The sequence below is a fragment of the Phascolarctos cinereus genome, unplaced genomic scaffold, assembly GCF_003287225.1.
Source record: "Phascolarctos cinereus isolate Bilbo 61053 unplaced genomic scaffold, phaCin_HiC Scaffold_1;HRSCAF=81, whole genome shotgun sequence".
In the NCBI taxonomy this organism is placed as follows: Eukaryota; Metazoa; Chordata; class Mammalia; order Diprotodontia; family Phascolarctidae; genus Phascolarctos; species Phascolarctos cinereus.
In genome coordinates, this window is record NW_027555514.1 from 161,586,255 (window position 1) to 161,610,101 (window position 23,847).

A 23,847-nucleotide genomic window follows, 5' to 3' on the forward strand; every position below is an offset into this window, starting at 1 on the left:
GGAATTTAAAAACATTAGCACCTTTAGAATGCACTGGCTATAGCATCTTAAGAGTTCATGATTAAAAAGGAGAAGAACACCAGGCATAGTCTAATATATTAGACTTTGTGAGAGCAGATTTCAGAGTCTGGAAAAGGGCAAACAAAAACCTGTTTTATAGTTTACGTCTTAAGTTGGCTCAGGAGATATAGGATGTTGTCAAGATCTAGCTTCTGATGACTCAAATACAGTTGATTCTGATCAGGTGAACTCATCAAAGAGATGGTGTGGCTGCATAAGGAAGTCATTAACTAATTTAGACTTTAAAAATATGGACATAAGAGGTAAGGAGAGACAGGTAACTGAGGCTGAATATAAAAGAGCAGCATAATCCCATAAGAATAATGCTCAAATGCTCAGGAATGCTCAAACTCTGTATAAGACAAAGCTTCCAGGGAAATCTAAGAGCAACAAAAAAGTACTGTTTAAGCTATATTATCAAATAAGAACAAGATCAAAGGAGGGTTCTGAGTGTTGTTCAGAGTAGATTGGGCAGTGACAGAGGCGACAGAGAAAAGGAAGGATTATTCAACATTTATTTCGCTTTTGGATAGGAAGCTCATTAAGAGTCAATAGTATGACATGCTAATTAAAAAACAAAACAAAAAAAAAAGAATGCAATTAATTGAAGATTTCCGGGATGACAGAAGCTATAGTTTTCATGTGTTTTCACTTGGTCGAACCATCTGGTATGGTACTATATCAATAAATTAGTTTAGATAGTAGTATCATTTTTGTTATATTGGCATGGCCCAAACATAAGCAATTAATATTTCTCTAATTATGTAATTTGTTGTTTCACATTTTTATATATACAGATATATTTTAAAATATGCAATCCTAAAATTCAGAGTTTCTTATAAAATCCATTTTCTTGTTCTTTGTACATTGCATTGTTAATATTAGTGATGATTATTAAATTTAAAATAAAAAAAGCAAGATTTTTAAAAAATAAATTTTACTAACCAAACCACATTTGGATATCAATCAATCAATAAACATTTATTAACTGCCTTACTATGTGCTAAGTCCTATCGTAAGAATAACACTGACAAACTGGATGACTTTCAGAGAAAGGTGAGTAATGTTGTTGTTAGGATTTATAGTAGCTGCCTTACTGAGCTAAGCCAAGAACTCTCTAGAGAGACTCAAACCCTCTGTGTCATCCCCAGAAAAGAAGGGCAGTAGTAAGGCCTTTTGCCCCTGTTCCTGCCAGCAGGGTGTTTGAATTTCAACCAGCTGCTAATTTTCCAGGTGTTCCCCCCAGCATGATACAGCAGCAGTCACTGAAATTTCCTCTACATAGCAGGTCCAGGCTCCAGGCTCCCTCTCCTTAATACTGGTCTTGCTCGGCTCAGATAAGAAGCCTATAAAGACCCACTGGCTTTGACTGGCTTGGTGTGCCCTAATTAGCCCCAGCACTTCTGATTTTTCCTTCCTCCCTGACTACCCTTTCTTAATGTATTTCCCATCAACAAAGCTCGTTTAACTTCCCGCTAGCCCCTATATTGTGCTGTGTTCTGTCTTGTGGTGCCCCTACCCTCACCCTCACCCCTACCCCAGCCACAACAGGTTTCTCCTTAGAAGCATAAGCCATTAACCAGGACTGGGACTAATGGTCCTGGCAGCCTCTCCTACTTCCCAAGCCATGATTTGGGGCTGGACCTGACATGCATCCCCCAGTGGTAGGAATTTCCCACATGAACTAGGGCTATGTTGAAGGGTCTGCCCTGAACCACATCCCTCTTGGGATCTTTACTGGCACATAAAAAAGACTGTCATCCCTCCTTGTACTGGACTTTGGGACCCTACACCTCACTCAAACTATATTAAGACAGTGGTAGAAGGAATGAAGGGCAGGTAGGTGGTGCACTAGACAGAGAGCTGGGCCCTAAGTCAGGAAGACTCCTCTCTTCCTGAGTTCAAATCTGGCCTCAGACATTTCCTAGCTGTGTGACCCTAGGCAAGTCACTTAACCTTGTGTGCCTCAGTTTCCTCATCTGTAAAATGAGCTGGAGAGGGAAAGGGCAAACCACTCTAGTATCTCTGCCAAGAAAACCCCAAATGGGGTAGTTGAGAGTAGAACACAACTGAACAACAACAAAAGAAGAACTGAAAACTATGTCATATGAAAAGTATTTGAAGTAACTGGATTTGTCCGCCTGGAGAAAAGAAGACTTATGGGAGGTTGTGATAGTGTCTCTGATACATAAATGATGCCATAATGGTAGTGGTATTGAACTTGTTTTGATTAAACCAAGAGGGTAGAACCAGAACAGAAGAGTTATAGAGACACAGATCTCAGCCTCATATAAGGCAAAATTTCTTATTTATCTCCGATAACAGAATGGGCCCCGTCAGAAGATAGCAAGATCCCTCTCACTGGAAATCTCTGCATGGTGTCTAAGTAACTCTTTGTCAAGGTACATGATAAAGAAGGATTCCTGTTCAGTTGTCAATTGGAACACATAAACTGCGATGCTCCTATGATTTTCTATGTTGGGGTCCTACGACACAGTCAACGAGACAGGCACCCCGAGATAAGAGTGAAAGACTCAGAAGGTAAAGCTGTCAAGGACAGACCTGAAACTGACCTCATGACAAAGTCATAGTCACACAAGCCTATGACGTACACTGTGTACCTCAGGCAGCTTGCCACACATGAGGCAAAAGATTTTCCCAAGGTTACATGTGACTTGGGGGAATGGACACATAGACACACAAAGGGTCACCCAGGTAACCAGACTCCTCCAAGCTTCATGGCACTGTCACTCAACAGTCACACCTGGCTCTCTTCCTCTGGCCAACACCCTTCATCTCTACAATCACCATTTAAGTGATAGCTTAGAAAAGCTATTCCAAGGGCCTGGCCTTTCCTTTATTTTACTATAAACTGGTTGAGATTGGAGTCCAGTGCCCTTACTAGAGCTGTGGGCAATATCCTACTATATGCTCCCACAGCTCAACTACCTTGCCTTTGGAGTTGCTGTGAGAGTATTAACAACTCTTATTTAAATTTCACAAAGTCAACAACATAGATGCCCATCCGCTGAGGGATGGCTAATGAAATTGTGGCTCATGAATGTAAAGGAATATTATTGCACTGTATGAAACGACCAACACAAATGAGAGAAGATGGGAAGACTTCTAGGAACCGATGCCAAGTTAGATGAATAGAAACAGAAAAACAATATATACAATGACCAATGACAGCACTAACATTAAGAGGACAAACAATAACAAAGAAAGAGAATGCTGAATTTATAACCAATTATAGCCAAATCTAGCCCCAATTAAAAGATGAAAAAACGTCCCTTCTCCCATACTTTGCAGAGATGAGGAACTATTGTCAGATTCAGCTGCTGTGAGGGATGGTTTTGCTGAACTCTTTTGATTCCTTTTTAGAGGTGGCTGGTGGTGAAAACTTTAGTTCAAATCTGACCTCAGGCACTTACTAGCTGTGTGACCCTGGGCAAGTCACTGAACCTGTTTGCCTCAGTTTCCTCAACTGTAAAATGAGGATCTTAGTAGCACTACCTTTCAGGGTTGTCGTAAGGCTCAAATGAGATAATGTTTGCAAGAGTGTTTAACATGATACCTGGCACTTTATAAATGCTTACTGCCTTCCCCTTCTTTCTCGTTACTTGGAATGATTCTCTGAGAACCAGGAGAAAGGATGTATTTGAAAATAAAGATGATTTTAAAACAAAAGTTATTAAAAAAGGAAATTTCAAAAAGTTTAGAAAGATAGATAATTTTATTGATGTAGAATAAACAGTCAGGGTCTCCTTTGGTGGAGATGTGTGCACACCTGTGAACGGTCCTGAAACATTGCCAGGAAAATCTTCATATCTGAGAGTCAATACCAGGAGGATGCTAAACAGACCCAGATTATTTCACTGTGACTGGCAGCTCTACCAGGATCAGAAGGTAAACTTCAACTTCCTTTGGTGAAGATGTATGCACACCTGTGAACGGTCCTGAAACAATGCCAGGAAAATCTTCATATCTGAGAGTCAATACTAGGTGGATGCTAAACAGACCCCGATTATTTCATTGTGACTGGCAGCTCTACCAGGATCAGAAGGTAAACTTTAATGCCATATGGTGAAGAGAGGTGGCTTGGTAAGTCTAGAGTAGAGGTGGGGAACCTGTGGCCTTCTAGGCCCTTGGGTATGGCCCTTTGACTGAATCCAAGTTTTATAGAACAAATCCTTTGATTAAGGGGATTTGTTCTGCAAAATTTGGATTCAGTCAAAGGGCCATTCTTGAGGACCCAGAGGGCCACCGGTGGCCTCAAGGCCGTAGGTCCCCCACCCCTGCCCTAGAGCTTCCCCTTTTAGCCACTTTTAGCCCTCAGTCTCCCCCTCAGTAAAATGAGAGACTTTTGAGTAAGTGATCTCTAAGAATCCTTCCAGCTCTGTGATTCCATGTGTCTGCTCCCCTACCCCTATGCTTCATATTTCCCTTCTAACTTGCTGAAAATTGCTTTATGTAGTACCTTAGAAGGAAAGTACTGGACAAACCTAATTCTAAGTAAATAATGTAACCAGAGTTATAAGCTTCCAAACCTAGCCCAAGGGGCCTCACACTGAAGTTCACAGTACCTGCGGTGCCTGGGTCACAGGACTGAGAACCAACCAGCATACTGAATACCTAATCATATAGACTGAGCTCATAGAATGCAAAAGTTAGACTCCTGGATATCTGCTGCACAGCAACAGCCTGCCACAATACTTATCACCATTTTTTTTCTTTCCATGCTCTAATATCTACTTAACCAATAAAAAATTCATTTGGGGACTATTTTCAGAGCAAGTACAAAGACATCCTAAGGTTGCATTAGCAACATCTAAGTAGAGTATCTTATTCACAGTGAAACAAGTAAATCTCTCACATTTCAGCAATGTAGGAGGATGGGCAACCATTCAAATAGCTATACTTGGATGAGAAATTGACTGGAACTTCACTATAACACTATTCGCTTTAAAAAAAAAAAGATAAAGAAAAAACCTCAGTGTTCAGAGTATGACAAATCTATTCTAGACCTAAATACACTAAATCCTAAGGATGTTTACTTACAAAAAGTACCAAAAAGGACTTAGTATAACCTGGTTTCACATCAGTGCTAAGGAAGCATACAAGTTTATGTTCTTTTAAGTCTCAGTCGGGCCTGATTTACATCAATCTGATGATTCAGGTTTGGCATTAGAACAAAATGAGACATTTGGAAACATCTGAGTCATTAACAAAAAGAGATTTGCTTAGCAATCATACGGAAAGGATATGAAGCAAGGATACAACATCAATTCAACCGGCCATAGCTTCCCTGCTTCCGTAATTGTCATGGCGATATAAGGGAATCAAGGTGGAAAGAAGAGCTCCTGAATGTCATGGGGTAGCTTTTGTACTCGGGGTTTTTAGGAAGTTATGCCAATGGTTCAAGCATTTAGCCTCCTGGACCAATTAAGTCTTGAGGACAGTTTCAAAACCCTTTAAGAGAAAACTAGCCTCACTGACTGGGGTAGCTTTGCCCCTCTAACACCTTCCCTTTTATGTGTTAAATGCCTCTTGATTCACAGAGAAATAATTTGGAGTGGACAAAAGAAATTGATACAGAAAATGTTTCCTTTTACCTCTCTCTCAGAAGTCATTTATTTGCTATTTATTCCTTTAAGAATAGCCAGAGGAGTTCTAGTAAGATGGCTAACTGAATGGCTATAAGTAAAGTCAGTTCCCCTTCATGGCCTAAAAACAGAAACAAACAGAACAAATAAAAAGAACAGCAAAGGGGGAAAGGGGGAAGAAACCCTCACAGGGAAAATTATCTCGCAGGAAAAAAAATGAAAAAAAACTTTAAAAATAAGAAAAAACCCCACAACAATGATGAAATATCATTGGGTAAAATAAAGTAGAAGAAGTTCTCTGAAAGAAAAGAACAACGCAGCAAGGCAGCAAAAAACAACAGAAATAAAAAGGTGAACATGGTGCTAAAGAATAGAGTAGGCCAAATGGAAGACAAAATTGCAGACGTGGTAGAACAAATAATGAAACTAAATTTAAAAACAACAGAATTTGAAGAATTGAGACCCCTAAAGTTGAAGGTAAAAACTTTAGAGAACCAAGCTCAGCAAGACAAGGTAAGAATTACTGGTCTTTCAGAAAAGAAATCAGAAGCAAAGAATCAAGAACTCATACAAGACAATTTCCAGAAGTACCGAACATTCTCAGGATGCCACTAGAGATGGATCTGAAATTTAACTCACCAAAAATGAAGTCTGCTGAGAATAGAAAAGAACACTTGCTTTGGAATTAGAGGACCTGGCTGCCCATAAAGTGACCTTGACAGAGGTGAGATTTGAACTTCAGCCCTTTGATCACTTTCTCTCCATTGCACCATACTAGAGTGAAATAAGGACGTCTCCTAACAGTCATTGTCTGACATACTTCTAGAGGTACTGCCTATTGCAATAAAATGAGAAACAGAAATTAAAAGAATAAGTATTGGCAAAGAAGAGGCAAATATAACCAGATACAAGGGTAATCCAATGATTTATTTAGAATACACTAGAGATTTAGAAAAAAAAATCACACTTCTCTTTCCAGTGTTGGTGGCCCAAGTGGAGGAACAGAAATGGCACGTCGCAAGGGGAAGGAAAAGAAGGAAGAGCAGATCACCGGCCTTGGACCTCAAGTTGCAGAGGGAGAGAATGTGTTTGGTGTCTGCCATATTTTTGTTTGCTTCAAGGACACCTTTGTCCATGTGACTGATCTCTCTGGCAAAGAAATCATCTGCTGAATGACTGGTGGGATAAAGGTCAAAGCTGACAGAGACCAATCTTCTCCCTATGCTGCTATGTTGGCCACTCAGGATGTGGCCCAGAGATGTAAAGAACTAGGCATCACTGCCCTTCACATCAAATTTCAGGCCACAGGGGTAACAGGATTAAGACCCCTGGCCCTGGTGCACAGTCCACCCTGAGAGCCCTGGAACATTCTGAAATGAAGATCGGGCGGACGGAGGATGTCACTCCAATCCCCTCTGACAGTACTCGAAGAAAGGGTGATCGCCATGGTCGCCATCTGTGAATATTGTCTGCTGGATTATTTTTGGCAATGAAAGTGTCACAACGGTAAAAAAAAAAATCCCTAAAATTATAGCTTTAGCGAAGTAGTAGGATACAAAATAAACCTACAAAACAATCAACATTTCTATTACTAAGGAAAAAAAGAGGAAACAGGTAGAAAGAGAAATTGTATTTAAAATACACCCTCCCCCCCACAATGCATTGAGAGGTAGTGATACCTAGTAGACAGAAAGCTAGTCTCCTAGTCATGAAGACTTGGGTTAAAGTCCCGCCTCTGACACATATGACTACAGGCCCTAAACAAGTCACTTAACAAGCTGACCTCTTAGGCAAGTTCCTAATACTATAAATTATACAGCTGGGCTGACCTACTTCAGTAGAAAGTTTCCTCAAGCAATAGCTCCTAGAATCAATGAAATCAGAATTCCAGAGCCCATCTCAACAAGGGAATTAATGGGTAAGAAGTACACAGGTTTCATTTAAATAGTTTTCTTCCCTGATAATGCTACTACTCCACCTTCCAAATTAGACCAACCCCAGAGACCAAGCACCGAGGTAAACCACTGAGCTGTGAACTCCCTGGGACCACAGGCCCTCATCTTCACCCCAGATATTCTCTGTCCAGCTCCTGCTCATTAACCCAGCTGTTGTTGTTCATCCTTCATTCTCAAAGAGGACAGATGACATCAGGAGGGTGATGTCTTGACTTGCAAGTGAATTGTGTTTAAATGAGGCAGGACTGTGCAAAGTCATCAGCCCCACTCTCTCCTCCAGAGTCATCAGAGTCCAGTGGAAAAACATGGGTCAGGATGATTGGCAACGGCCCAGCAGTGAATCCATCTAACTAGACCTCCAAGGACCATGATAGGGAAGAACGAAATGACTTGGCTGTGAATTCCCTGGGGTACTCCATGCCCTTCTCCCTGCTTTCCACCTCTTGCTCTAAATATAATAATTAAATCAACATTACCAGGGCTTCTGGAAATAGAGTGTCAATGGACTGTCCTATTTTTCCATTCATCATCCCTGTGATTTCCCAGGTCAAAACACCCTCCTGGGCCCACCCTTGCCCTATGTCTGCAGTTTCCTCCTATTAAGATATAAACCCCTTAAAGTTAGGGGTGGTCTCACATTTATATCTATACTTCAATGTCAGGGCTTGATACGATAGCCCTTGACACGTAGTAAGCAATTAACAAATATATTCTCATTCTTTCATTCAACAACTATTTTCATGACTTCTTTTTTGCTTAGGTTCAATAATAAGCAAGGTGAAATAACCAAGTTCCCCATGGCATGAAGTTTCTTGGTTTGGAAACCAATGAAACCAATTCCATTTATTTCTCCAAGGGGAACCAACGAGCCATCCTTCTACTTAATAGCAACATCTTTATTATTATTCATAGCAAGAATTTCAACTGATATGGTTCAATTCAACCTGTGATATATCAATATTTGTACTGCTGTTTATAGGTGGCATAAAAATTACATGATTATCTCCCTCTACCTCTTCTAGTATCCCTCCCCCCAACTCTATGAAACAGTAGGAGGCCCATGTATTAAATACAGACAAAACAAACAGCCCTTTCATGAATCAAACAACAGAACAATTTTTACAGAAATAAAGAAGGATCTTAGAAGTGGTAACTCTTGACTCCTGATTGAATGTGTGGACTGAGGAAGAGGGAAGAGTCAACAATCACTGGGGGTATGGTAGTATCCTTCACAGAGACAGAAAATTTGGAAGAAGGGCAGGTTTAAGAAGAATGAAAAAGGGAGTTTTTAGAAATATTCAAGCCCTAACTTGTTAGAAAGGCAACATGGTACAAGAGAAAGATCTTGGGACTTATTATTTTTTTTTTTTTTTGCTTAGTGTGGCAAAGAGTAGGCTCTTAAATGCTTGTTGACTTGACCTGAAAGAGAATCCTAGCTCTGTTATTCATTACCTATGTACCTTAGGACAAGTCAATTAATCTCTTTGTGCCTCCATTTTTTAATCTGTAAAATGAAAAATTAGACTAGATGACTTCTGATATCCCTTCTAGTTCTGATTCTATGATTCTATGAGTTATATAATTGAGCCAGTATTCAGTGTGCATGACTGGGTTGTGCTAATATAGTAAAGATAATAATAGTTCCCAAAATAACCTTCCACTTTTATTCTAAGCCAAAATATTAAAGAAAGAATTTCTAGAATTAGGAAATAAAAATAAATATAATAAAATTCTTATGGAGCAACAAAATGCCAAGATTGTAAAAGTAAACAATGGGGGGGAGTTGAAAAGAAAGAATGGCATTATCAAATTTAAAATTATATTCTAAAATAGTAATTATTAAAATTATCTGAATTGTATTTTTTTAAAAATAAAAGCAGATCATGAAACAAGTGGAAAGTGGAACAGATCATACAAATAAGACTTAGAGGCAAATACACATTAGAATATTGTTCAGTAAACCCACATATACAAATTATTGGGGAAAGAACTCATTATTCATCAGCATCTGCTGGGAACACTGCATAGCAATTAACAAGTTCCAAGGGGATGAACAATATAAATATAAAGAACCACATCATAACAATTGAAAGCCAAATAGAAAGCTATATGTTTCACAACTGTAGATAAGGGGAGAGGAATTCTTAGCTACTTGTGACAGAGGCTATTATAAAAGACAAAATAGATTCTCTTAATTATATAAAATAAAAAGGTCTTGAAGAAATAAAAATAATGCCCCTAGGATAAGAAGAAAAAAAATGGACTGTGAAAAAATCTTTTTTTAAAACATCTCTGATAAAAGTATGATATCTGGAATCTAAAGGGAATTAACAACTCTCTAAAATGAAAAACTATTCCCTAATAGCAAGTGACCAACGGATACGAATAGGCAGTTTCTAGAAGAGGAAATTAATTATCTTCAACTATAAAAATATTCAAAATAGCTAATAATTAGATAAATATAAATTAAACAACTCTTATTATATCCATTCATTTGACAAATGTGGTTAAAGATGGGAAAAGTCAATGCTGTCAGGTCTGTAGGAGAACAGGCACCACTGTTATCTATACAGGAATATTCACAGCAATATTATTTGTGATAGAAAAAAAGGTAGAAACAAACTATATGACCAAAAATCAAGAATGGAAAAATAAATTTTTGCATGTGTAAATTACAGAATATTATTGCACCTTAAGTAATGATAAATAATGAAAAACTCAAAGACATGTGGTAAGTGTTATTAAAGGACATATAGTGAAGAAAACAGATCCAAAAAAGAACAATATGACAAAAAACAAAAGGAAACAGGGCATGAATCAGTCATAACTCTTTTGTGTTGTTTTGCTTAAATCTTTTGGGGAAATTTACTTTGTTTTAGGGTTGTTCTGTGTGTGTTTGTGTTTGTGATGATAAAAGAAAATGTATTGGTTAACAAAAGATCAGGCTTCTGACTGCTGAACAACATGGGACTGTCAATGTCCTGTCATTTGCTATCTCTGAACATCCTCTTCCCTGGCATTTTTTCATTATTAATGAAACCAAAGGTAGGGAAAACTAATCAAAGCAGACTTTTCAGTGACAAAAAAAAACAATGCTGACTTCTGAAGTCCACATCTGAGTAGACACCAAATGTCTACAAATGGGAGTACAAGAAGAATGAAAACTTATTTACTTCATTTAGTCCCCACATCAATTTACTGACTCAAGCAAAGATTTAGGTGACACGCTTGATTTAGCAGAGAGCCAACCAGGCTCTGAATCCACGCAGGTGCTTTTGGTGATATCAGTCTTCTAAACGCTCTAACTAGGATGCTGCAAAATACTCAGAAGCAGCCTCTTCCCCACCATCATTTACAGCATTAGCCAAGTCCAAATATGTGCCTTAATGCTAATATGTCACTATTGTGCTTTTCCAGCTCCTGGCACTGGGAAATGAGTCACTTAAATGTATGTTAATATCCTTAAATGTTTCATTAAAATATCATCTTCCAATTTGATTATAATATACTTAGAATGATTTGTTTTGACCAAATTCTCTTCTAAACAGTTATTTAATTTAGTCTACATGGGTTTTTGGAAGAGAACTAAGACATCCTAGAAACCAAACAAATAAACAAAAAAACCCTATGAGCAATTTGTTCTCTATGTGGAAAAGACATACCATATGTTTATTCTTTGAGTCAATAAAGGTCAGAACATGTTATACTGTCGTGATCAGCATACTGTGCAGTCTGGTACTTATGGCAGCTGAGTGTGATTCAAAGGCTGGTGTTAGTCTTCAAAAAAACAAGAAATGAGAAAAAAAAACCCATGTACATCCATGATGAATGTAGGGACATGCCAATGTGTTTTGGGGAGCCAGAATATTTATTCTAAATTTGCTTCTCTTAGTAGCTGACTGATTTTCTCTAGCAGACCTCCAAATCCAGTAACTTCATTTGTTGTTTAATTTTTAGTAGTCTTTCTGTTTTTATATCACCTTCATTTCTGACTGTGTACCTCCTGCCTCCCTTATGCAGACAGCCACCTCTTATAAGAGAAAAAAGGAGTTCAGCAAAACTAATCAATATATCAACCAAGTCTGACCCCACATATAATGTTCCACACCACAGTCTCCCACCTCAATGAAGAAAAGAAGTACATTTTCTCATCTCTTCTTCAGAGCCATGCTTGGTCATTATAATGGTATTAAAATGAATAGCATTCAGTTTTGAGAAGGGTGGAAGGGTCTTCTTCCATTTATACTAAGTCACTGAATTTATCATTTTCCTGAAAACCCAGTAACTTTCATTGGTATTCTTGATGTCTTTCACAAATGGAACCACCTATAAATTACCATAGCACCTTTCTCCAAAAATGAGAGTATGATTACTATACAGTGATTTGTTTCTCTAACCTAGTCAAAGTGTGCTGCTAGGGGGTGAGAGAGAGAGAGTGGGGAAAGAGGGTGGGAAGGGTGAAATAGTGTCAGGCAAAGAACTCAGTTAATTATGTTGTATTGGACTTTCACTGGATATAGGGAGGCTTTGAGACAGGGCCTCTTAACCTTTTTTTGTGTCAAGGATCTCTTTGGCAATCTGCCAAAGCCTATAGAACCCTTCCCAGAATAATAATTATTATTATTATTATTTTTTGGTGAGGCAATTGGGGTTAGGTGAATTGCCCACAGTCATACAGCTAGTAAGTTTTATGTGTTTGAAGTAGGATTTGAACTCAGGCCCTCCTGACTCTAGGGCCGGTGCTCTCTTCATTGAGCTACCTAACTGCCCCCCAGAATAATATTTTTAAATGCATAAAATAAAACATAGTATTATAAAGGAAACCAAAAATTAGTAGAAATAAAGATCTAATTTTTTTTCATGGACACCCACCTTCTCAAGTCTATCCACATAACCCCAAGGTCTATGGACTCCCTGTTAAGAAGTCCTGCTTGGTGGCAAGCCAAGATGTCGATGGTCATGAAGGTAAGAGAAAATCAGTGTTTCCCATCTCTAGGACCATGATCCAATTGTAAAACGTACCCTGCCGCCATTCCTGCTTCTATCAGGCTTAAGTGACTGCCATAGCTTGTCCTAACCCCTACACAGGGATCTTCACTCCCAGAGACCAGCAACCCAAAGGGATCAAAGAGACGGAATTCTACAGCACTTACTTTCTCAGAACAGCAATCTCATTCTCTATGCTGCTTTCCTTGCCCTTTAGTGCCTTCTTAGGGATACATTTCACTGCAAAGAGTTTTCCAGTTGCCTTTTCTTCTGCTAAAACCACTTCAGAAAATGCACCACTGTCAAGAAAAACAAAAGAGAGAAAAGGGACTTAGAAACATGAGATATACAGAAAACATACTTGTGTTTTACAAAGGTTCTTTAAATCCTTCTGTCTGATTTTAGGTAGTAGCCATAAAAAAGTCTAACAATAAGTTTCATTGTTATTTTTCATCCTAAGTTAAGCACACCACCCCATCTCCCCAGTTCTTCATAGAAATAAATGTATCCATACAAAATACAGCCACCGAGAAAAACACAATTGTTTGAATGTGTTTGTATTTGAAACAATGCATTTGAATCACCTATATTACTACTTCCTATCCACCCCTGCTGGACATTTTGCTTTAATATTGAATCACTTTTGAAAAGCATTTTTTTAAAAAAAAACCTTTCAGAAAAATTTAAAAGTCAAAATAAACAAGAACATTGGATCCTATCAAAACTTCCAAGGGCTCTCTCTCCTTTAGTTAACTGGAAAATAATAATAAACCTTTTCACTAAGTCAGGAATCCAACCACAGAAAACATCGAAGTGTCGATTCTCTGAGAAATATGAGAACATAATGACATTGTAAGTATGTGTAACTCCTAATATTGATAGGGGTTAATTAATCGTTTAGCACATGTAGAACATTTCTTTTAAATTCAGTAAAGCATTCATTTAAGCACTTGCTATGGACGAGGTATTGTACAAACTGCAGGAGATACAAAGAAAGGCAAAAATAATCCCTGCCCTTAAGTAGCTCATATTCTAGTGATGAAGACAATGTGGGAAAAAGAAAAAAATAAACCTAGGTTTATGCAAGAAATACACAGGTGTGATAGAATGTATTCTCAAAGGGAAAGGCACCAGCAGCAGCCTATCCTGGGAAAGGACTCTTGTAAAGGTAGGATTTTAAGTCTTGAAGAAAGCCAGGTAAACTAAAAGGAGGGAGTAAAGAGGGGAGACACAATAGGAATATGTGCTAGCCAGTACAAAGACAAAGTTGGGAAACAGGTCAGCCTGTGTTAAATGCTCACATTCAACTTTCAATGAGTATTTCATATATGTGTGTATGGGTTATGTGTGTGTGTGTGTACATGATAAGGAATAAAGTATTAGAAGATTAGAAAGGTGGGAATGGACCACAATGTAAAGATTTTTCAACATCAGATTACTTTATATTTGATCAGGGAAATAATAGGAAGTCACTGGAGTTCACTGAGTGGGGTATGGTACGTGGTCAGACCTGCACCTTAAAATAATTACTTTGGCCCCTGAGCAATGATACACCTTAATAAGGAAGATTTACCTAAAAGAGGAGCTGCTCAAATTGAAATTTGACCAAAGCTGAGAAGGTCAAATGTCATGACTAACATTACTAGGAGAACCTGGCATTGCCTTCCTGGCCAGAAGAGGCCACTGATCATAGGATCATATATTTAGATGAAAAGGGGCCTTACAGGCAATCAACTCCAAACCTCTCTTTTTACTGATGAAGAATTAGAAAACCAGGGTAGATGAGAGATTTGATTAGAGTCATACAGCTGAGAAATGTCTAAGGCAGGTTTTTGTGGCTCTCACTCACCTCATCATCTATCCCTTATTTGAAGGTGATGGCCACTACTCTCTCTTAGAGCAATATTTCAAAATTAGCTCAAGCATGAAAGAAGAGTTTTCCAATTCACCTATTCCTTACTTCCTTTTAAAGTCTATTTTTAGTAGCAGTCACAGAGAAAGTGATTTAGGAAGCAGAGGTGGAAAAACTTGCTAAATAATGTTCCTAAACAACCAAACTCATCATCTGTTACCTTCTTTTGTTTTTGTCTTCTATATGTATCTTTTTTTTTTTAATTTAAGTTCATCAGATAGTTCTCTGTGCATCCACATTTGTCTCTCTGGCTCACTACCTTTTTTGTCTTTCATGGAATTGCTTCCTTGTAACTTTGGAATTTTCATTCTGAGCATTCCATCTCACCTGGATTGGCTCCTCAGTCAGAATTCAGGTCATCAGATGCTATCTATGCCTTTTCTCTGGACCCTTTAAAATTTACTCTCCCCAAACTGGGGCACATGTCTACCTATGCCTGAAGTTCCTCTCCTCTTTTACAGATTCTAAGATGGGTTGCTCACTTTCCTCCAAGGTTTCTATTATTCCTACTTCAGCAACCTGGTCTTTCTTTTTGGTCAGAATCAGGTCCCAAATCACATTTCCCCTTTTTAGTTTACACCATTAGAAAGATTAAATTATCATTAAGGAAAGCCAAGAATTTCAAGAGACTGCAGCTGGGCTAAGCTGATTAGGCATCTGCACGAAGTTCAGCATTAATATGGTGTGTTTCTGGGAGACTGGGAGTGAGTAGGGGGCATCAGATTGTTTAAGGAATTGATGCAAATTGGAAAGCAAGCAGGTCTAAACTCCCTTGATAGTAAGAGTGGAATCGGGGCCTGTGAGTGTCTCCCTGCACTTATAGGCTGGGAAAGATAGGGAGACCCAATCTTAAAAAAACAAACAAACATAAAAACTCATCGGCATAAATTGTCATTGCTAATATAGGTTCCTAGGAATGGTTTGAAGAAAATCCTACAGTTTCAGAAAAGAACACTCACATTCTTCACACTGGTGAAAATAAACTCAGAAATAGATCACAACAAAAGGATTACACCAAAAAGCCTGAGGGTAAGGTTGAGGGATTTGTAGCAAAGGATTGTGGGATGATGGAGGGATAGAGAAATGAAACAGCATGAAAACAGGCCTTGAGGATAAGATACCTTGTGACCAATCAAAGAAAACTGAAAGGATTCCCAGAAACAAGAGCAAAGGCATAAAAAGATAATACTTTGGAAAGCATGAAACCCATGAGAAAAAAAAAAGGAAATACATGCAGGTCAAAGTAGGTCACACTAGCTCAATTTCAGGATGGTAGAATTACAGGTTTAGAAAATATTTTAACTGGCCATTGAGTCCAATCTCCTCACTTTCCAGACATAACTATATGTATTATCTTTGGGATTCCCCTCTGAAGCCTTGCCATTGCTTCCCACACTTCTCTCTTACTCTGGATCGAAAAATACACACAGTGATTTAATAAAGTTGTGGTCAGTGCTATGGAAAATGGAGAATTACTCCATTTTTCTTAGTGTATTCTTCATTTCTATTCAATTCTATGCATAAAGAACCATAAGGGTGTCCCCCAGAAGCAAGAAAGTTCTTTAGGTCTAACCAGAGAATATATTAAGTCATATACTAAGTTGCCTGGATTCTTAGAATACTTTAAATAACCCTGCCATCACACTTCATGTGGCTTAATCACAAACAACAAATTTGTCAAAAATTTCCTCCCACCACCACCCAGTCTATTAAATAAGCATGTTGGTAGGAGATAGGGAAGCAGAGTCAATTTTTAATTTCATTGCATTTGGGAAAAGTATAATCGTAGAGGAAAAAAGATGAAGGAAATAACACATTAACAGAAATCCCAGTGTTTTGGGAACTGTAATTTTAAAGTTGTGACAAGAGATTTATTTGAATTCTGAAGGAAACTATTAAAAGAGCAATACTGAATTTACATCTAAATGAAATCTTCTTGACAAAATATGAGAAAGGTCAAATAAAATAACTTTAAATATGATAAATATTTTCTGTACCTAAAGATAAGCTGTAAAAATTATAAAGGCTAGATTTAATTTTCTTTCCCTCTAATGAAAACCTAGGTCAGCCTCCAAATATGAAAGCCAATAACCTCAGTTGGCAATCATCAACCTTCATTCAGCTACGTTTTTTAGGATAAACCAGGGGTGGGGAACCTGTGGCCTTGAGACCACATGTGGCCCTCTAGGTCCTCAAGTGCAGCCCTTTGACTAAATCTAAACTTCATAGAACAAATCCCCTTAATAAAAGGGTTTGTTCTGTAAAACCTGGACTCATTCAAAAGGCCACACCAATGACCTAGAGGACCAAGGACGGGTTTCCCACCCCTGGGATAAACCATTTGTCTCTTTAAGTCAAGATTCATAAAGAACTAAAACTATTTGTTATTCCTTTCAGAATTTCAAGTCAGGAAGAATTGGGTTCAAATGCTGTTTGTGCTTTTTGTGAGTTAGTCACTTGGCCTCTCCGAGCCTCGGTTTATCATCTGTGGAATGGAAGAGTTGGCCTAGCTCAGGAGTAGTTAAACTGGGGTCCACGAATTTGTTTTTTAACTACTTTGATAACTGTATCAAATACATAGCTCAGTCCCCAGTAGGTGTTCAACAAATGCTAGCTGACCCTATTTCAATTCAGGTGGTTTCCTTTACAATTCTATATAGTACTTTATTTTATATATTAGCAATACTATTCTGAGAAAAGGTTAATAGGTTTCTTTACCACACTACCAGAGAGATCTGTGACAGTAAAAAAAGGTTAAGAATCTCTGGTCTGGATAATCTCCAGAATCCTTTCCAACTCTGTATCCTATGGAACTTTGATTGATTCAATTAATACCAAAATAGGAAGGGGCAAATTGGCAGAAGAGCTAAAGAAAAAGGCCATTCTTTCCTTCTGGAAAAAATTTTAATTCTTTCATTCTGGAGAAGGGAATGGTAAACCACTCCAGCATCATTGTCAAGAAAACCCTAGAAGAGGTCTGGAAGAGTCAAACACCACTGAAAACGACTGAACAACAACATTCTTTCACACTCCAGTTGCCTGGATAGGCTTATATTATAGAGAATTCAGTTCCCAGATCGCTCCTCTGCTACTGAAGCTTCAGGGATTCCCTCTAGCTTCCAGGATAAAATTCAAACTCCTCTCTTTGGCTTAGAAAGCCCTGGTAGCAAGGTGGCCCAATGGATGGAGTGAAGAGAACTGGAGTTAGGAAGACGCAGTTCAAATATTGTCTTAAACAACTCTTTGCATTGTGATTGCGGCCAAGTCACCTGACCTAGCTGCCCCAGTTTCCTCATCTGCAAAATGAGGGTAACAATAGTATTTCCCTTCAAGGCATTGTTGTGAGGACCAAATGAGACAACATATATAAGATGCTTTGCAAACCTTAAATACTAGCTGTCATCCTCATCTACAATCTAACATAACTCTCCCTCTCACTCTCTACATTCCAGCCTTTCCCTCTCGTCTCCCTGCCTTGTACAAACTGTTCACCCTTGCAGGAATGTTCTCTCTCTTCACCTCTCAGATTCCCTTTGTTGTTGAGTTATTTCAGTCTCGTCTGACTCTCCATGACACCATTTAGGGTTTTCTTAGCAAAGACACTGGAGTGGTTTGCCATTTCTTTCTCTAGATCATTTTACAGATGAGGAAACTGAGGCAAATAGGGTAAAGTGACTTGCCCAGGGTCACATAGCTAGTAAGAGTCTGAGGCTGATTTGAAAGCAGGAAGATGAGTCTTCCTGACTCTCAGTCCAGTGCTCTATCCACTTCACCACCTAGCTGCCCTAGTTTCCTTCAAAGTTCAGCTCAACTGCTACTTCCTACCAGAATCGTATCTTGATAGTTCAAAAACTATGCTGTATCTACTTCCTACTTTATATCATAGTTTGTATTGGGGCAGAAGATGATTATCTTCCTGAGTTTCCTCAGGACTTGTGTGACCTTGGGCAAGTCACTTAACTCTGTTGGCCTCACTTTCTTCATCTGTAAAATGATCTAGAGAAGGAAATGGCAAACCATACCAGCCTCTTTTCCAAGAAAACCCCAAATGGAGTCACAAAGAGTCAGATACAACTGAAAAATGGCTCAAAATAGTTTGTGTTTAGTTTTCTGCGTACTTGTATGTTATTTCCTACCAATAAAATTCCTTAAGGGCCAGAAATGTTTTGTTTTTGTCATTAGATCTCCAGTATCTAGGATAGGGCTTTTAATTGGTTGCTGAGAGGACATTAGTTTTCTACTCTTTGATACCATAAGTAGAGGTGATAAACTCAAGGCTACCACAAAATTCCCAAGTGCCATCAAACCAGATTAAAATATAACTGGTAAATGTTTAACAAAACAAATAAAAAATATAAAACAATATAAATAATGCTAATTTGTCATTTACTGAGTCATCATGCCATCACAAGGGTCTGTATCTATTCAAGTTTGATACCACTGCCTTATGGTACATAGTGTTACATAGAGTGTTAGTTATATACTAATCTAACAAAATTTGTTTCCATGCTGGTTTCATATCTTTAAGATCAGATAGTGCTGGAGTGGGGGCGGGGGGGGGGGGGAGCCCTCTACCTGCCATTAGGAAGAAAACAAAGAAAATGCTAATGATATGAAAAGCAGCCAGAATGATACAGAACTAAGCCTGGAAGTTTCTCAGAACAAGAGATTTCTTGTTATTAATGACTTTCAAGTTTTAATGAAAGTTGTTGGAGAATGGTGTTCAAAATGTCATTTTCTCTCACTTCTACAATGTATAGGCAACCAAATCAAATTTGCAAGAATAAGAGTCATTCCTCAATTAATAAATGGTGAAGGGATATGAATAGGCAGTTTTCAGACGCAGAAATCCATACTATCAATAGCCACATGAAAGATATTCTGATTCACTAATAAAGAAATGCACATCAAAATGCTACCTCACATCCAGATTGACTAAGATGACAAAAAAAGGAAAATGACAAATGCTAGAGGGGCTGTTGGAAAGGAGATACACTAATGAACTGTGAGTAGATCTGTGAATTAGCCCAAACATTCTGAAAAGCAATTTGGAATTGTGTCCCAAAAACTATTAAATAGTTCATACCCTTTAACCCAGCAATACTACTAGTAGGTAAATACCTCAAATAGATCAATTTTGTTTTGTAGTGGCAAAGAATTAGAAATTGAGTAGATTCCAATCGATTAGCTAAACAAGTCATAGAATATGAATTTAATGGAATACTATGTTGTAAGAAATGATGAAGGGGATGGCTTCAGAAAAACCTTAAAAGACGTGTATGAACTGATACAAAGTGAAACGAGCAAAACCAGAATAATTAACACAGTAACTGAAATATTGCAAAGATAGTCAACTCTGAAAGACTTATTAACTCTGATCAACACAATGACCCCCCCCAAAAATTTCAAAAGACACATGATGAAGCATGCTATCCACCTCTAGATAAAGAACCAATGGACTCAGAGTACAGATTTAAGCATATCTTCTTCCTTTTTAAAAATTTTTTGGGCAACGCTAACTCAGAAACTTGTTTTGCATGACTATGCATATTTGAAATGGGTTTTGTTTTTCTTGCCTTCTCAATAGGCAGGTGAGAGAGACAGAGAGAGAGAGAGAGAGAGAGAGAGAGAGAGGGTGGTAGAGGAACTGAATATCTGGAATTGAAAATAAAATAATAATGATATTTTTTTACAGTCATTATCCCAGAGGAAGATGGTTTGATTTATATTTAAATCATACTTAGGAGTCAACTGTTGCTAAAGAAAATTACTGTTTGTATAATAAAGTACTGATCAGAAAACATGCCAAAAGACAAACACGCACAGGTATACATGGAGAGGTAGCCAGTCGGAAAGAAATTGCATTTGCCTGGAGAGAACTAATTGGGGGGGGGGGGCAGAAAATATAACAGCCTATGTGGCTCCAAGCCCCTTGTTCTTTGGCCATCATGGAAGGAAAGATGCAAGGGATGACTAGGGTTCTTGGATAAACTAAGATCTTCTCAAATAAGACAAGACTGAAAGAACTGAAGTCATCTGGTTTCTTACTTGTGAGAAGGCTATTAATGGATGGCTGCTTTTCTCAAGCTTTTTTAAAAGAAAATTCAACATACAGATTAGTTTTATTGCTTTATTAACTTCATTTTCTGCACTAAGTACAACTTAATACTATCGCTGCATAGTATAAAAGGGCTGCCATCAGGCTTAGGCCTTTTGCTATCAACTAAAATGGCCTTTTTTTCACTAACTAGGTAGTAATTCCAAATGTCAAACCTTGAAAAGTGTTAAGGATGGGTGAGAATAATTGAAAGCTAAAATATCCATGCAGAGTAGATGCTATTTGGCACTTATATAGTGCTTTGAGATTTGCAAAAGCGCTTTGCAAATATTTCATCTTATCCTCACAACAACCCTGAGAGTTAGGTGCTATTATTAGCCCCATTTTACGATTGAGAAGACTGCGGCAGGCAGAGTTGAAATAACATCTAGGGTCACAAAGCTAGTAAGTATCTCAAGCACGATTTAAACTTGGGTCTTTCTGGACCCAAGAATAGCTCTCTAGACACTGTACCACCTAGCTACAATAGAGTTGAATCCTCAAAGATGATGAGTGGATGAAAGAAGGCAGATTCAACCTATTTAAGAGAACTGTTTAAGCAGTTCAGCACACATTCACATATAATTAAAGGGCCAGTTAGATATTATCTTTATTTATTAAAACGAGTCAGACATGGCCTTGATTTGGCAACAGTTAGCTATTTATTTATGTTTCTGCATATGCTTGGATAGAGATCGAGCTGGACCTGTGATTTCTCTGATAAAGGGAATTCCCAGGGAGGAAACTCAATGCAGATTGGTACCTATTTTACAACTTAAGAGCCTTAGAAAGCTGCCTAGAGCATTGTGAGGAAAAATTACTTGATTGGGGTCATAAGCCAGTTACTACATAAATTTGCACTTCATATTTTCATTGCATTGGAACACCACATTTTACTGGGGCAGCTAGGTGGGTGCAATGGATATTGAGCGGGGCCTGGAGCCAGGAAGACTCATCTTCCAGAGTTCAAATCCAGCTGGAGACACTTACTAGCCATGTGACCCTAGGCAAGTCACTTAACCCTGTTTGCCTCAGTTCCTCATCTGTAAAATGAGCTGGAGAAGGAAATGGCAAACCACTGCAGAATCTTTGCCAAGAAAAACCCAAATGGGGTGACAAAGAGTTGAACATGACTGGGAAAAAAAAAAGACTGACCATATTTTATACTATCATAACTTCAAATAGAATTCAAATACATGTAACCACTTCAGGGGACTCATTATTCACACTAATCAGGACCTGTATGTGTCAGAAGTAGGAAGGTAATGAAATTTATTTTTTAAATATGTTTCAGAAACCACACTTTCATCAATTCAGATCACTGTTTTCCAAAGAGTCTTAAATTAGGAAAGGACACCTCTATTTACTAAGTTACCGCTTCGGAAGAAGAGTCCTATTTGGTACATAACTGCTTTTTTTTCAATGCAATATTCCCCACTTGTTCCTGAACTTGGTAATTCCATGATGACAACCCGCCTCCAAAAGCCTGAAGAACCATGACATAACAGTATAAAATATGCTTACAACTAGTCTGATTTTCATTGAGATCATTTCCCACCCATGGTACAGTTTTACATCTAAATTTCCTAGGGCAGATTTGTCAAAAGGGAAAGCATCAATTTTTTGGTGTTTTCCCAAATATGATATTTAGTGATTTCTTGTGACATTTTCACTCTTTTGGGTTCTCAAGATTTTCTGTGCTTCTAATTTTTCATTTTGGACAGTCTCTATTGGCCCAAAGTTAGGTAACGAACAAGTTTCAAAGGAAAATGCTTGTATTTGTATCCTCAGGGCCTAGTCCAGTACAAAGCAATCAGTAGGTGATTAATAAATGGATTTTTAAAGCCATTGTCAGGATTTATAGGGCAGTATCCATTTCATACTATAATTATTTTCTATGCCAAAGGACAGTAATTCATTTCTATTGTGTTTTATTTGTAAGACATTGATGGTCAGGGAGCCAAAGGGAGCCAGTCATTGGCCATTACACATGGTTCATTAGCAAACATCAGAAAGTAGAGACAGATGAAACATTCATTAAGCACTTTGCTTGGGATACAAACATAGGCAACACAAGATATTAAAGGAAATCCGGCTGGATGTTGAAAGTTGGAAATCTCGTTCTTCTCAGACTTCTGATGTAAATGCAACTAAAAAAAAATCTATGACTGCAAGGACGTGAAGTGTTCACATTAAACTTTCAATGAGTATTACATATGTGTGTTCATTTATTTATTTATTCATATTTTTTAACAGACCTTTGCTTTTCATGAGTCTAGACCAGTGGTATCAAATTCAAAGGCAGTATATTACCTTAGCTTTAAAATGTAACATTCTTTATGTTTTATTTTTAATTCATTTTGTTAAATATTTCCCAATCACATTTTAATCTGGTCTTGGCTGTAAAAAGAAGTGTTGCTGGCCCAATGCAGCCCTCAGGCCACATTTTTGACACCTCTAGGGTAGATTATGCCTGGAGAAGAACTCCCTTTGCCATGAGGTTCAGCACCTTCTCTGCAACTTATGTCCTTAGATAGTAACCAGGGACACTGAGAGGTTAAATTACTTGGTCAAGGTCACATTGCCAGTATGTGTCATAGCTGCAAGGGAACATGGGGTGGGAGACTGAATATTGGTCTTGGATTCAGAAGACATGGGATACATATCTGTGGGTATGTATGACAATTTGGATATGACTTGATATTAAGTAATAATTATATCACATTTTATGGCTCACAATGCCCTTTACATAGTTCTCTTGATATCTTCTTACTATACATACATATATATGCACATATACACATAGCTATTTTTATAGTCTCCCTCGTTAGAACTTGAACTCCTTCAGAACAAAGACTGGACTTGGGGGAGTTTTTTTTTGGTTCATTTGTGGGGTTTGGGGCCTTTTTTTTGTACTCCCAGAGTTCAACATAGTATCTAGCACATAGCAGACCCTCAATAAATACTTGTGAGACTGACTGACAAAAGCAGAATCCTGACTTTGGAATTTGACAGAAAAGAAATTACTTCATCATAGCTAAACCTAGCTAAGTAGCTAGCTGCACTCAGAGAACCTAGGAGCATCCTTATTTTAAATTTTTTTTTTTTAGGCAATTGGGGTTAAGTGACTTGCCCAGAGTCACACAGCTAGTGTCAAGTGTTTGCTCTGAGGCCGCATTTGAACTCGGGTCCTCCTGACTTCAGAGCTGATGCTCTATCCAGCGAGCCACC

General features: G+C 38.1%; 1 protein-coding gene and 1 pseudogene across 1 annotated transcript in view; one reads left to right on the forward strand and one right to left on the reverse strand.

Moving 5' to 3' along the window:
• CAMK1D (calcium/calmodulin dependent protein kinase ID) overlaps positions 1-23,847 on the reverse strand; it is a 488,172-nt gene that overhangs the window by 287,821 nt on the left and 176,504 nt on the right. Inside the window, exon 2 of the mRNA XM_020999741.2 lies at positions 12,775-12,906. Within this exon, the coding sequence (XP_020855400.1) occupies positions 12,775-12,906 (132 nt within the window). The remainder of the gene's footprint in view (positions 1-12,774; positions 12,907-23,847) is intronic.
• On the forward strand, positions 6,674-7,128 carry LOC110217358 (small ribosomal subunit protein uS11 pseudogene; annotated as a pseudogene).